Here is a 16,134-nt window from a genome sequence, read left to right on the forward strand (position 1 = left end):
TGGATTAAAGAATGATAAGCCCCGGTGCAAATACCATTCAAAGTGAACATCTGTCACTTGAGACACTCGTGACTTTCTCTCTCCCCTTGCCATGTCATTCAGGTTGGCTTTTAAAATTAAATGCCAAGCCACAGCATGAAAATGGAAGAGGGCCTGCAACTGCTCCCTGGTAAAATAAAGAAGTTGAACGCACCATCGCTGCTGCCCCCGATCTTCCAAAAAGCTTTCAAACGCTTCCTGCTCTGTTTATAGACAGTGGATACCCATCAGAGAGAGACGAGGGAGGCAGTTCCATCTTCCTAACCAACTACATCTTCCGAGAAGTATCCTGAATATTTTCTAGCCACGTTAGCGGCAGCGAAGAAACAAACTATGTAAACTGAATGATCTTAGAAGTAGCGTGTTGCTTACTTTGCTGGCTGCTAATGCATTTTAGTTTGTCTGGTGACCGTACACGTGCTATAGAACACTCCCAACTACTCTGTGTTCATTGAGACGTGAGCGCAGACCCTGAGCCACAGCTGCATTTATGTCGCCCCAGGTGGTCATCAGTCTGAGGATGCCAGGCGAACTGAAGTTCAGATCCTCGGGTGTGATTTCTAGAGTTTGGAATATTCCTTAGGAAATTGCTCCTATATGGGGTGCCCCTGAGTCCACCGCCATTTAATCCCATGTAACTTAAAAGTAAAGTCTCAGCAAGCACCAGAAGATGCTCCAGCATCTTCCTTGGACACAAAAATAAATTCCTTTGCAAGGAGATGATGGATCAGACACAGTCAACTGTTTAATAAAGTCTACCGATCCTTGTTCTTAAGGCACAGATTCGGGTTTGTGTTTGACCACTACACACCCAGAGACACCGTTTCTTAGACTTTTTTAAAAAAAGACAATTCATAGAAATACCACACAGAAAGCAAAAGTAATGGAACACATCAGGGGCTCTGGGGGCTGGGTAATGTTGTGATTCTGGTCCTGGGTGCTGGTTACACAAGCATGTGGGTTTTGTGAAAATTCATTAAGCTGTATGCATCTCTATATGATACTCTTTTATCACACTCTAACACTCTAATAAAAGTTTCATTTTGTTTTTAAGTAAGCAATAGCAGCACTATTCACAATAGCCAAAAGGTGGAAACAACGCAAATGTCCATCAAAGGATGAGTGGATAAACAACGTGTGGGGGAATCTACAGAGTGGAACACTCTTCAGCCAGAAAAGGAATGAAGGGCTGACACGGGCTACAACATGGATAAGCCTTGAAAACACTGTGCTAAGTGAAAAAAGCCAGTCCCACAAGGACAGTCCGAAATGAATTAATTTAATTAAAATGAACTGTCCGAAATAGGCAAACCTATAGAGACAGAAAGCAGATCGGTGGTTGCCAGGGGCTGCTGGTGCAGAGAATAGGAGGGACTGCTAATGGACATGGGGTCTCCTATGCAGAGGAAGAAAATGTTCTGAAACTTGACCGAGGTGACAGTTGCACAACATTGTGAATGTACTTAATACCACTAACATGTACACTTTAAAATGATCAATTTCAGGTTATGTAAACTTTACCTCAATTTTTTTTAAAAAAAGCAATAACAACTTAATGTCAGTTTCCATAAAAGAAAGCTCTTTAGGAAGGGCTTTCAAAGTATGTCTGACTTTAACGCAGTGTTTAAAAGCAGGAAGAAAGAAGCTGTCTCTTCTCCAGCTTTAGGAAAAAAAATGAGGAAAGCACACGGTGTCATCCACAGCTCTTGAGGACACTCCTCATCAGGAGACGATGTGTGCAAAGAGCCCCCGTCGTGGCCCCAGCCCCACCCAGACTGGGAGGCCATCACGTGGTGTGCAGCGTAGGTGCTGCCACACAGTCTCAGAACTCTGGGTTTGCATCTGTCTCTCCCAGAGGCAGGTGCTCTTTAGGGGCAGCATTCTGTTTCGAGTGCTGTACACCTTGGACTTAGTACAGTGCCCAGATACAGCGGATGCTCAATGCATGCTCATCGATCCAAACTGGGCCACACACGGGATTGTCCCACCACCTGGCATCACCCTGCCAGCAGGCAAAGCTGTGGTCACCCCTGGTCTGGGAGTGAGATGAAGTGAGCTCCATGCCCAACTCTGTCTCCCATATGCTGTGGGTCTGATCAGGCCTCTCCGGGTCTCTGAGCCTCAGCTTCCTCAGTTGTAAAATGGGATTAAAAACTCATTTCACAGGCTTGTTGGTTATTAAAAGAATTGTTTCCTGATGATTGAAAGAATGTCAAGTGCCCAGCACATGAGAACATTCAAGAAAGGTCAGATCCCCTTTTCCTCCCATGACAATTTTGTTCAGGAGAGTACGGTGCTGTCCCCAGAAGGACATGGGTTCTTCCCCCCGCCAGCACCCACCCTCACTTTCTTACCCTTCACTTACCTTCATGCCAAAGGTAAATAAGGTGATGACGATTTTGAAGATCAGCGCCAGGGCCAGCTGCCACATGGCTGTGTAAATGCCAAACCCAGCTGGCCGGTCTGGAATGTCACCAAAGGCCAGGTCATGTTGGGGTCGTTGATGTAGTCACACAGCTGGGAGGACTCAAGGGCCCCACAGTCGTTGAACAGCTCAGAAATGAGCTCACTGGTGCTCTGGCGTGTGTACGGATTGGGCTAGGCAATGACAGCAGTGATGGCAGTCACCACAATGACCTCCAGCACCGTGTACTTCCCCAGCCGGGTGGTCTTGCGCCTCCTGCACCAGGCGATGTTGCAGCGGATGAAGAGGGTTCCCCACAAGCCCCCAAACACCCCAAGCAGGATGAAGGGGAAGAGTTCAGCCATGTGCCAGTGCGTGTGATAGTCCACATAAAAGAGAACGAGGTGGCTGTTCCCAAAGGTATTGATGGATCGCAAAGTGAGGGCCGCCACCAGGTCCGTGAAAAATGACCTCCACAATGTCTCCGAGGGAAAGTAGTAACTGATCTGGGATGAAGAAGTCGAAAATTAGAGACTGGCCAGAGTTGAGGCCGTTTGGTCAGGAGCCACCTGCTGGTGCCCACCGTGAGACACACTAGGAACAAACATGGACGAACGGCACTCACTTCATCAGTCTGTCCAGGCTTAAGTATGACAAAATGTACTAATGAAGATACCAAAGGGATCTAATTGTGTCTAAAAGTAAAATGGATACTGAGCAAGGTGCCTTAAGCCACTTTTTAAAAGAGAGAAATAGTTAATCATAATTCTGTTCATAGCACAGAGACCCTCCTAAAAGCAAATAAACCTCTGGATTTGATTCAGGGGTTGGAAAACTCTGGCCCACAGGTCAACTCCAACCCAGCAAAAGTACTCATAAGGCATACAAGTTAACAATGGTTTTTACATTTTTAAATGGTTGGAGGAGAAAAAAAAGGTTTTTTTGAGTTGAACTACTTAGAAGAACAATATTTTGTGACATGTGAAAACTAGAAAATTCTAATTTCATGGTAAAAGGCCGCAAAGAAAGTTAAAATTGCATAATGATAAACACACACACACACACACACACACACACACACACACACACAGGATATTAAAAAAAAGAAAATTCTAATTTCAGTGCCCATGGGAACATAGCCATGCCCATTCATGAACTATGTTTTGTCTATGGCTGTTTTCAGGCCACATGGCCAAGTTGGGCAGTTGCAGCAGACACTGTGTGGCCCACAGAGCCTGAAATATTTCCCATTTGGCCCTTTACGGAAATCGTTTGCCAACCAGCTAACCCTTGCAATGATCCATTAGTGTTACCAAAACCAAAAATGCTTAATTCAGTTGGCTCTGAGAAACAGAGAAGTCACTATAAATCTTCAAAAAAAAAAAAGTCATGTTGGCAATTTTTAAAACAATATTTTTAAATGGCAGAAACTGGGTTTCAAGAAGGCGGTGGCTGCGGCAGTTGGCATGGAGTAGCTGAGGTGGAAATGGCGGCCACTGGGCCTCAGGCAACCAGGAAACTTGTGGACCTTCCTCATGTCATCTCTTAAGGGAGGACCACAGCTGCTGTGCAGTCGTGAGGGCTGACTGCCACTTTGCCCCCAGAAGGAGAGGCTGCCTCATTTACAGGCAACAGCTTTGAAGTGTGGAGCAGGAAAAGAACTGTTTCTTAGCTGCAAAAGCAAGTCTCGAAACAGGGAACATGGCACCAGGGCTGCTGTGGATGCAGACAGGATCCTGGAGGCTGGGGCCATGCTGAAGGTGGCCAGCTGCCCTATTCAGGATTTGAGGTTTCAAGCCGGCATTAAAGAAGATTCCTGGGAGCGCCCAAGCCGCGCCGCGACTGAACAGCCCGAGGCGGCAGCGGCCAAGAACGGGGAAGGCAACGAACCAGAGGCAGAGAGTGAGCACCCGACCTGGCACAGCACTGTGAGTGACCCCTGGCCCAGCTCTGTTCGGGGGGCTGACACCCACCCTGCTCCCGCCTGCATCACCAGTTCACTCACCGCCCCAGGGCTGCCTCCATTTTCCCAGGTGCTGGCAGCTCTGCCCGGCTCGGCCGTCACTGAGCCTTCCCACTTGCTTGGCCCGGTGCGGGGCTTTCCGGAGCCTGCGGGCCAGCCTCCCCTCCCACTCCCTCCGTGGTTCTCTGGTGGGGCTGGTTGTGTGGGGTGTCCCCGGCCAGTGTCGGGAGGGCAAGGAAGTATGGATGGGCCGACTGTCACTCCACCACACCCTGGACTCCGGCCCCCGGTAAACTTCCTGTTACTGGGAGGCAGATACCATCTCTGCGGCCACCAGTTCGGAAAAAATCCTAACCAATTTCTGGTTGGGAATAGTGTGGTAGGAGAGTTCCCAGGTCCGCTTGAACCTGCCGGAGAGCAGGCTGCAGGTGGGCGCTAGATTCGGTCTATGCTGGGGGGATACAAAGGTGAACAAGACCTGAGAAAGATCTACACAGTGCTACAAAGGTACCCAGAGTGACCGGTCATCTGAGCCTACCAGAACCCTGGTAAACTTCCTGGGCGAGGCGGTGCCGAGCAGGGTCTTGAAGGCCCAGCTGAAAGACGAGGGGTGCAGAAGACACGCCCCAGCCCAGCACAGTGCACACAGAGTGGGGAGACGTGCGGCCAGGGAGGCGGAGACTCGACAGAAACCATACACCTGGTGTGGTCGCCACTGGACGATCCAACAGCCTGGGCCAGAGCACACGGAACAGGGAGAAGTCCTGCACAGGAAGTGAAAGCTCAACAGAGATCACACACCCTGTGGTATGTGATCCACCAGCCCAGCAGAGTCCAAGCTGACCAGAAAGGTAGCTCCCCAGAGAAGCCCAAGACCTGAGGCAACCACACACACAAGGCACTAGAGGCCAACTGAGCAGTCACGGAGGAACCCATAAGAAATTGACAACCACAGCAACATCCTAGTTAGTCATTAGTCTCAAACCGGTGGACTGTGAAAGCCCTTGCCACAATGAATGAACACCAAAAAAAAGATACCAGAATTACAAAAAATCAAGAAAGTATACCACCAAAAGTTAATAAATCTCAAACTCTAGATCCTATAGAACAAGAAGCCCTTGAAATAACTGACAAGGAATTTCGAGTGATAATTCTAAGGAAACTGAATGAGATACAAGTAAACTCAGCTATCCATCATAATGAAATGAGGAAAAGTATACAGGATCAGAAAGAGGAAATGTACAAGGAAATCCATGTCCTGAAAAAAAAATGTAGCAGAACTTGCTGAACTGAAGAAGTTATTCAGTGAAATAAAAAACACAATGGAGAGTTTAACCAGCAGGCTTGTCGAAGTTGAAGAGAGAACCTCTGAACTTGAAGATGGGCTGTTTGAAATAACACAAGCAGACAAAAAGACAGAAAAAAGAATCAAGGACATTGAAGAAAATCTGAGAGAGATATCAGACAACCTTAAACGCTCAAATATCCGAGTCATGGGTATTCCAGAAGGGGAGGAAAATGGAGATTCCATTGAAAACATATTCAATAAAATAGCGGCAGAAAATTTCCCAGGTATAGGAAAAATCACAGATCTTCAGATCCAGGAAGCTCAACGATTTCCAAACATATTCAAACCTAAAAGGCCTTCTCCAAGACATGTCATAGTCAAATTGGCAAAACTCAGAGACAAAGAGAGAATCTTAAAAGCTGCAAGAGAGAAGCGTCAAATCACCTATAAGGGAGCCCCAATCAGGCTAACATCAGACTTTGCATCACATACCCTAAAAGCAAGAAAGGAATGGGATGATATTTTCAAAATACTAAAAGACAAAGATTGCCAGCCAAGAATACTCTACCCTGCAAGGCTATCCTTCCGAAATGAAGGGCAAATAGTATATTTCTCAGTCAAACAAAAACTGCGGGAGTTCACTACCACATGACCACCCTTACAAGAAATCCTCAAGGGAGTACTTGGTTTGGTTCCTGAAAAATAACTACCACTGCCATAAAAACCCAAGAAAAATCAAAACCCACTACTATAATAAAAATGGCATTCATGAAGAGAAAACAAGCAAACGTAAATGCTATCTACAACCTAAGGAACCAACAAACACAGAAACCAAAGAGTAAATCAGAAAGCAAGGAACAAAAGACACCTAAGACAACCAAACTACCAATAAAATGCTAGGAATAAATCAACACCTTTCAATAACAACTCTTAATGTAAAAGGCTTAAATTCCCCAATCAAAAGACACAGAATGGCTGACTGGATCAAAAAGGAGGACCCAACTATATGCTGCCTACAAGAGACCCACCTCACCCATAAAGATTCACCCAGACTAAGAGTGAAAGGATGGAAAAAGATTTACCATGCAAATAGAAAAGAAAAACGAGCTGGAGTAGCTATTCTTATATCTGACAAAATAGACTTTAAACTAAAAACCATAAAAAGAGACAATGAGGGACATTACTTAATGATAAAAGGACTGATCCATCAAGAAGACATAACAATCATAAATATGTACGCACCCAATGTTGGAGCAGCCAGATTTATAAAACAAACTCTATTAGACCTAAAGAAGGAAATAGACACTAATACCATAATAGCAGGGGACCTGAACACCCCACTGTCAATATTAGACAGATCATCTAGGCAAAGAATCAGTAGAGAAACACAAGATCTAAACAAGACTCTAGACCAATTGGAATTGGCAGATATCTACAGAACATTCCACCCAACAACCTCAGAATATTCATTCTTCTCATCAGCACATGGATCATTCTCCAGGATGGATCACAGATTAGGTCACAAATCAAGTCTAAATAAATTCAAAAAATTGGAATTCTCCCATGTGTTTTCTCAGACCACAATGGATTAAAACTAGAAATTAATAACAAACAAAACTCTGGAAACTATACAAACACATGGAAATTAAACAACATTCTACTTAATGACATATGGGTCCAAGAAGAAATCAAGCAGGAAATCAAAAAATTTATTGAAACTAATGAAAACAATGATACATCATACCAAAAACTATGGGATACTGCAAATGCACTATTGAGGGGAAAATTTATTGCATTAAACGCTCACTTCAGAAGAATGGAAAGAAGGCAAGTGAACAACCTAACATTTCACCTTAAAGAACTAGAAAAACAAGAACAATCCAAACCTAAAGTTAGCAGACGGAAAGAAATCATTAAGATCAGAGCAGAACTGAATGAAATGGAAAACCAAAAAACAATTCAAAAGATCAATGAATCAAAAAGTTGGTTTTTTGAAAAGATAAATAAAATTGACAAACCATTAGCATGGCTAACAAAAAAAAAGAAGAGAGAAGACTCAAATAACAAAAATTAGAAATGAAAAAGGCGATATTACAACTGATTCATCTGAAATACAAGGAATCATTCGAGACTACTATAAACAACTATACGCCAACAAATTTGAAAATCTGGAGGAAATGGATAAATTTCTGGACACACACAAGCTCCCAAAACTGAATTGTGAAGACGTAGAAAATTTGAACAGACCAATAACAATAAAGGAGATTGAAGCTGTTATCAGAAGGCTCCCAACAAAGAAAAGCCCAGGACCAGATGGATTCACAGCAGAATTTTACCAAACATTCAAAGAGGAATTGACACCGATTCTTTACAAACTATTCCAAAAGTTTGAAACGGACGCAAATCTCCCAAATTCATTCTATGAAGCAAACATCATCCTGATACCAAAACCAGGTAAAGATATAACCAAAAAAGAAAACTACAGGCCGATATCCTTGATGAATATAGATGCAAAAATCCTCACTAAAATACTAGCAAACAGAATACACCAACACATACGTAAAATTATTCATCACGATCAAGTGGGATTCATCCCAGGGATGCAAGGTTGGTTCAACATACACAAATCAATAAATGTGATACACCATATTAATAAACTCAAACACAAGGACCATATGATCATCTCTATAGATGCTGAAAAAGCATTTGATAAAGTTCAGCACTCATTCATGACAAAGACCCTGTATAAGTTAGGTATACAGGGAAAATATCTCAACATAATTAAAGCCATATATGCCAAACCTACTGCCAATATCATCCTGAATGGGGAAAAGCTGAAAGCTTTTCCTTTAAGAACAGGAACTAGACAAGGATGCCCACTTTCACCACTCCTATTCAACATAGTGTTGGAAGTACTAGCCAGAGCAATGAGAGAAGAGAGGGAAATAAAGGGCACCCAGGTTGGAAAAGATGAAGTCAAACTGTCCCTGTTTGCAAATGACATGATCTTATATATTGAACAGCCTAAAACCTCTACAAAAAAACTGTTGGAATTGATAAATGATTTCAGCACAGTAGCAGGATACAAAATCAACACACAAAAATCAGTACCATTTCTTTTCTCCAATAGTGAACATGCAGAACGAGAAATCAAGAAAGCCTGCCCATTTACAATAGTCACCCAAAAAATAAAATACTTAGGAATTGAGTTAACCACGGATGTGAAAAATCTCTATAATGAGAACTACAAACCACTGCTGAGAGAAATTATAGAGGGTACAAAAAGATGGAGAGATATCCCATGCTCTTGGATTAGAAGAATCAACATAGTGAAAATGTCCATACTACCCAAAGTGATATACAAATTCAATGCAATCCCCATGAAAATTCCAAAGACATTTTTCTCAGAAATGGAAAAGTCTATCCAGACATTTATATGGAACAATAAAAGACCACGCATAGCCAAAGCAATGCTGAGCAAAAAAAATAAAGCTGGAGGCATAACACTACCTGACTTTAAGCTATATTACAAAGCTATAATAACCAAAACAGTATGGTACTGGCATAAAAACAGACACACTGACCAATGGAATAGAATAGAGAATCCAGAAATCAACCCACACACTTATTGCCATCTGATCTTCGACAAAGGCACCAAGCCTATTCACTGGGGAAGGGACTGCCTCTTCAGCAAATGGTGCTGGGATAACTGGATATACAAATGCAGGAGAATGAAACTACATCCATACCTCTCACTGTATACTAAAATCAACTCAAAATGGATTAAGGATTTAAATATACACCCTGATACAATAAAACTTCTTAAAGAAAACATAGGAGAAACACTTCAGGAAATAGGACTGGACACAGACTTCATGAATACGACCCCAAAAGCACGGGCAACCAAAGGAAAAATAAACAAATGGGATTATATCAAACTAAAAAGCTTCTGCACAGCAAAAGAAACAATTAACATAGTTAAAAGACAACCAACAGAGTGGGAGAAAATATTTGCAAAATATACATCTGACAAAGGATTAGTATCCAGAATATCAAAGGAACACAAACAACTTTACAAGAAGAAAACAAGCAACCCAATTAAAAAATGGGCAAAAGAGCTAAGTAGGCATTTCTCTAAGGAAGATATACAAATGGCCAACAGACATATGAAAAAATGCTCAACATCACTCCGCATCCGGGAAATGCAAATCAAAACCACACTGAGATACCATCTAACCCCAGTTAGGATGGCTAAAATCCAAAAGACTCTGAACGATAAATGCTGGCGAGGTTGCAGAGAAAAAGGAACTCTCATACATTGTTGGTGGGACTGCAAAATGGTGCAGCCTCTATGGAAAATGTTATGGAGGTTCCTCAAACAATTGCAGATAGATCTACCATACGACCCAGCTATCCCACTGTTGGGAATATACCCAGAGGAATGGAAATCATCAAGTCGAAGGTATACCTGTTCCCCAATGTTCATCACAGCACTCTTTACAATAGCCAAGAGTTGGAACCAGCCCAAATGTCCATCATCAGATGAGTGGATACGGAAACTGTGGTACATCTACACAATGGAATACTACTCAGCTATTAAAACGAATGAAATACTGCCATTTGCAACAACATGGATGGACCTTGAGAGAGTTCTATTAAGTGAAACAAGTCAGGCACAGAAAGAGAAATACCACATGTTCTCACTTATTGGTGGGAGCTAAAAATTAATATATAAATTCACACACACACACACACACACAAAAAAAAAAAAAAAACGGCGTGGGGGAAGAAGATATAACAACCACAATTACTTGAAGTTGATACGACAAGCAAACAGAAAGGACATTGTTGGGGGGAGGGGGGAGGGAGAAGGGAGGGAGGTTTTGGTGATGGGTAGCAATAATCAGCCACAATGTATATCGACAATATAAAATATAAAAAAATTAAATTAAATAAAAATAAATGGCAGAAACTGTAGCTCCTTAATTAACTGCAGGAATCTTATGCAACACTTCTTTGAATGTACTCCTCACAGGGCAGGAGACGAAGGCTCACTGCTATGCCAGTCATCCACGGGTCCTTGCCTCTCAGCCCCACGCATTCCCTCCGCTGCCCCTTCTCACCTCTTCCAGACTGAAAAGCACACCCCCGATCGGAGCACCAAAGGCCACGGAGACTCCAGCCACAGCCGCCGCTGAAAGCACCTGCAAGGCAAACAGTTACGTATGAGCTCCGGGCCCTCCGTGAACACCAGCGTGTGCAGGCGAGACCATGGAGGGGCTGCGGGCAGAACGCTTTCCTGCAGCGGAAGCTGGTCGGCTCAACTCGCGCCTTTTGCCCTCATTCTTGCTGTACTTGGAGAAAAGGCTGCTGAAGAAGTTGCCACAGCAACAAGCCACGTGCACCAGCGGCCTTTCTTTCCCAAGGCTCAGGCCGGATGACACTACCAGCACCAGGGTGACCGTCTTAATTAGCAGGGTCCACTTCCCCAAGTAGCCCCTGTTGATGAAGCCGCTCAGAATGGTCTTGATCTGAAACAGAGGATCGAGAATGGGAGGGAATGAACTGTATCAATGCATGGCCAGGAAAATAGCTGTAATTCCTCTGGGAGGCATTTTTAAAGTTTTGATTCACAAAGTCACGTGGAAGACAGGCTCTTTTAGTTTTCCATTTGTCTATATTATATTAACAGAAACTTACATGAATATATAATTTTATATTAACAGAAACATTGAAAAATTCAATGCAAGTAAACCTTAAGAATTCCCAAAGTACTAAAAGATCACAGGACTGAATAAGTCACTTCTAAGGTCTCATTTTACTCATGATGTTTTGTCCTGTTCACATTACCTTTTGCTGTGTTGAGAAGAGACATACAAGGGGTCTTCAAAAAGTTCATGGAAAGATTCGTATTATCTTTAATTCCATTTTTCCACAAACTTTTTGAAGTATCCTCCTATACCTATGATTTTAACTGCTCCTTTTTGAATCTTGAAAGATATCCGAGAGAAACGAGAGGGAGAGCTGGCCAGCTACGTGACAGAGCAAACAGAGTGAAGGAGTTTAGAATACGCCACCCAAAGTATGCCACTCTGGCATATTGACTATTTTGAGTTACAGGCACTCAGAAAACAGCAGGTGCAAGATCTCTCTGACCTTCATTTTGTTTCTTTAAAGAAGGAGATGAAATTCACATGTGAAAGATGCCCTTCCTGTACGAGAAGGACAGTATCATTCTTATCATCAAGGATGGGAAGTTGAGGCCGAAGGAATTCTGTACAAACCAACGTTGTTAGACTAGCCCTTATCCTCCTAGTCACGTCTCTGTCACTACACGAGCCCAAGCCCCTTTACCCTGTCACATTTTCATAGTTGACTACTCTTTGTCCAATGCAGCATATAAGTGCACAACTCTAACTGCGTCTTCAGGTCTTCATTTCCTTATGAAGGGTCCCATGTCATATAAAACATATTAAATAAATGTGTATGTTTTTCTCCTATGGATATGTCTTACATCAATTTAATTCTCAGGCCCAGCCAAAAACCCCTAAAAGGGTAGAGGTAAAATCCTGCCTCCCCCACAAGAGCAAAACGTCAGTTGAACTTTAGGTCAAGGGTTGGCAAACTATGGCCTGTGGGCCAAATCCAGCTTGTTCCCTATTTTTATATGACCCACAAGCTAAGAATGGTTTTAACATTATTTAAAGTAATATAAATAGTAATATAAATATAAAATAAAGTAAGAAAAAAATTACTAGCCTTTCAATGAGAATAGTTTCTCCATCCTGCCTCTTGGCCCATAGGCCTAAAATACTGACTCTCTATTCTTTATAGGAAAAGTTTGCTGGCCCTTGCTGGAGGTGATAGGTAAAAGGGGTATTTACTGTCCAGTTTCTTCAACTTTTCTGTATGTTTGAAAGTATTCTTAACACAACGTTGGAAAAGGAAGATGCTCAGCATTCTAATAACGCAACTTTGGGGGATATACAGATGTTTGAATCCATGGCAACCCGTTTTCTTTCACCTAATCCTATCTCTTGTATTGAAAAGGACTTTGACTACAGGGAGCATTGTCTTGCTCCATTTTCAGACCTGCCGCATTTTGTAAATGCCAAGTAATGGCTTTCTTCCTAAAGGCGTGCTTGAGCATTTTGCCTAAGGCTTTGAGAATTCAACTCAGTGCCAATCTCAGTGACTAACTTCATATACTGGAGTCCTCTCCCCCAAAACGGTGTCCTTTAGGATACAGAAACATTACCATGGCTACATAACTTCTACATCCAACCTCTGCCAAAATTGGCTCAAATGGAGTGAATGTTTACCATCGAGATGGCAATTTACATGCCTGTAATCACAGATTAATTAGACACTAAGTGAGTCACTCCATGTAGTTCGTGGTTGATTTCTTTTCCCATTGTGTAATACATAACGGGACAGTGTTATCGCTTGTCAGTGCCATTTACATAACTTCAAAATGACTCCTTGTGGACACTGCTCTGCCAAGTAATCAATTTCTCAAGTAGCTATTACAGTCCTTCACAACCTCAGCACTCATCAGAATCACTGGGAATTAGGAAATATTAAGAATTGGCTCTCCCCAGAGAGATTTGATGTAATTGGCCCCGGGTGCATCCAGGGTATGAGGAGTTGTACAGCCTCCCCAGGTGAATCTACAATGCAGCCCAGGTGGAGAACCACTGCTCCATTCCGGGAAAATGTAGCACAGGTAGCCCTAATTTATCAATATTTAAGAGACGGACCTGAAACACTCTTGGTTCTTTCACAAATTCCTGCTACTGAGCGTCGTGTCACCTGTGGTAACTTGGGGAGGGTCATGAAGTCAGTGAATCTTCAGATTGTTAAAGGGGTGTGCACAGGACCATTTTCCTCTCAGGAACTACGGACAGATCCGTATCCTAATTCAAGAAGAGGGAGCAGGCGAGGGAAAGAGCCCACACGAGCAGGTCGTGCGTGTCTTCCTGAAGAACTCAATGAGCTCCTCCCTGCAGGACATGCCAGAGGCCTCCTAGCTGCGCAGTCAGCTGGTGTTTCTTGAATGAGCCTTTAACTGATGGCAAATTAGTGGTGGCAAAACCAGGCCTTAACAGGTGGTAGTTGGACTAATTGATCCTGTGCTCTGGGGATCTCAGATCCCTTTATTTAAGGGATGTTTTATTATGTCTGCCACAATCCTGCCCTTTTGTGTTGCCTTGAATAAAATTCTCTATAATTTTTGTCAGTTAGTTAATGTGGATTTGGACCCCAGGGTACAGTTTAAAAGTGTAATACCACTTAGAAAATTACAAGCATCTAAATTACCTGAGCCTTTGCCAGCCATGACATGTGGTGAATTGAACAGTTTAATAGGTATTTTGTAATTCTCTAAAATGATTTGACAAAATTCTCATGATCAAATTAGGGACTAAAGAGGGCAAATTCATTCCCAATAGATGCCAAAATCCAATGACTTGCTTTAACTTGGATTCATTGAGACTGAAGCAAGCAGGGCTTTCACAAGGTGTATTGCACTGGATTTGTGACTTGGTATTTTTAACTTTACAACCAGAGCACTTTCTGGTAAGTAAATATTTGTAAGAGTGTTCATTTCTTGTAAAGAATGGAAACATCAACTCAGAATAAGTTCTGGGAAGACATGATTTCATATACGAGGATACTTCAAAAAGTTCGTGTAAAGATTTGTATTTTAAGTCTATATTTCCACGAATTTCTTGAAGTCCTTGCATAGTTGATAGTGGTTCTACTGATAAAGCGAACAGAAGCAGAAAGAGAGACTCTTACCCTCAGCTCTACTATAATACTTGTTTAGAAAATGCATATTTGTTCCAATGCTATCTATACATTAGGTAAGAATTTGAGCATAACACAAATTTCATGTCTGTTTATGCAGAATTTTCTCTGGGAGAAATACGAGGTGAATGCAGAACACCGTACCCAGCTGAACCTAGCTATGTAGGAAAACACAAAACATACATACGCACATGCCTCAAACATCAACCAGTCCACACGTGTGCTGGGGAGCCACACCCGTGCACGCCGCTGTCACAGCTTCCCCTCCAGGTCCAGATAACCCTCCTGCAGCCCCTTCACAGTAATTCACAAGCTGCAGCCCTTCTGATGCTCACTTCCACAGCCAACTTCAAGTGTTATCAAGAAGAAAGATACTTATTGTAGTATTGAACAATTTCTTGGCCATTTAATGTGTAAAACTGTGCTGCTGTTTTTCCTAGCCTATTTTTTTATATGTATCACTGATGAAATTTTCGAGTATTGTGTTCCTAACCCATTTTCTCCATAAGTACTCTTTTTTTTTAATTGCATGATTTTGCATGGCATGGTGATGTTTATGAATGTATATGTCACACTATAGCAGTACTGGTTGTACTGAGAAAATAGGATTTTAATATGGCATGCTTTTGTGTTCCTGAAGCAATTTGTTAATATAAACCATCAAAAATTCAGCATGACGTATTAAGAGTTTTTCCCTAACTTTCCTGAAACAAGACCATATTGAATTTTTCTTTTGACCATCTTTAAATGACTCAGCCCTTCCTGTAAATGCCTGGACCAGCGTCAGTGCTGGAGGGCACCACCCAAGGGTGGGGACATGTTGTCACAACTGGTGCACAACTAAATCTTCAAACTCACTCAACTACATCTTCATCTCTACCGCCTGTGGGCCTTGCTGCAGCAACAACTTGAAGAACTGAATTGCATTGATTCGAGGGATAATACGAGAATTTTAAAAAATTTTTCTAGCTAGAATTTTCACTGTCTGGGCTCTTTGCGAATCACCTCAATTATCATTATTCTGCCCAGTAGATCCTTGTAGGTTTCAAGTTCAGTCTCACGCATTCGCCCTGATGGATGAGCTCACTTCCCTCATACGTTAGTTACATGAAAGTGCTGAAAACTACTTATAAGAACGCTATATTCACAAGGGTAAATTCACAGTGCATGCGGTGAAAGTGAAATTAAGTTTTGTAAAGATTGCTATTACCTGGTCATAAGAAGAGCAGAATGTGGCAGGGGAGTTTAATCATCAGTGAACTTTCTCAGCAACAAACCTCCGCTATTGCCCTTTTTTCACATTATATCATAGGCGCACATCCGAGTTATCCCAGTGCCAGTTTATGCGTGTGGTTAATGAACTCTGATTGCACAGGCTTTAAGAGTTATGCCTGGTTTACTACGACAATGGTTTAATCATCTGATAAGCGATAAAGCAGAAACCTTGGATACAGAGTATGAATCCTGAACTCACAGTTGACTAGCTTGGTGACCTTGGGCAAGTTCCTTAATCTCTCTGTGCTAGTTTCTTCAACTACCAAATGCACAATAATAGTACCTGCCTCATTGTCTACTGTGAGGAGTAAATGAGTTAGTAAAATGAGTTCATGCTCGGAACTGTGCTTGGCACAA

The 16,134-nt window shown here is 42.4% G+C and overlaps 1 protein-coding gene across 1 annotated transcript in view; it reads right to left on the bottom strand.

Annotated features, from left to right (window-relative positions):
• The window catches only part of LOC134366638 (H(+)/Cl(-) exchange transporter 4-like), a 36,253-nt gene that overhangs the window by 8,123 nt on the left and 11,996 nt on the right, over positions 1-16,134 (bottom strand). Inside the window, 5 exon segments of the mRNA XM_063082991.1 lie at positions 2,405-2,514; positions 2,517-2,949; positions 10,818-10,898; position 10,988; positions 11,020-11,225. Of these exon segments, the coding sequence (XP_062939061.1) occupies positions 2,405-2,514; positions 2,517-2,949; positions 10,818-10,898; position 10,988; positions 11,020-11,225 (831 nt within the window).

Source organism: Cynocephalus volans, chromosome X, assembly GCF_027409185.1.
Source record: "Cynocephalus volans isolate mCynVol1 chromosome X, mCynVol1.pri, whole genome shotgun sequence".
NCBI classification, from domain to species: domain Eukaryota; kingdom Metazoa; phylum Chordata; class Mammalia; order Dermoptera; family Cynocephalidae; genus Cynocephalus; species Cynocephalus volans.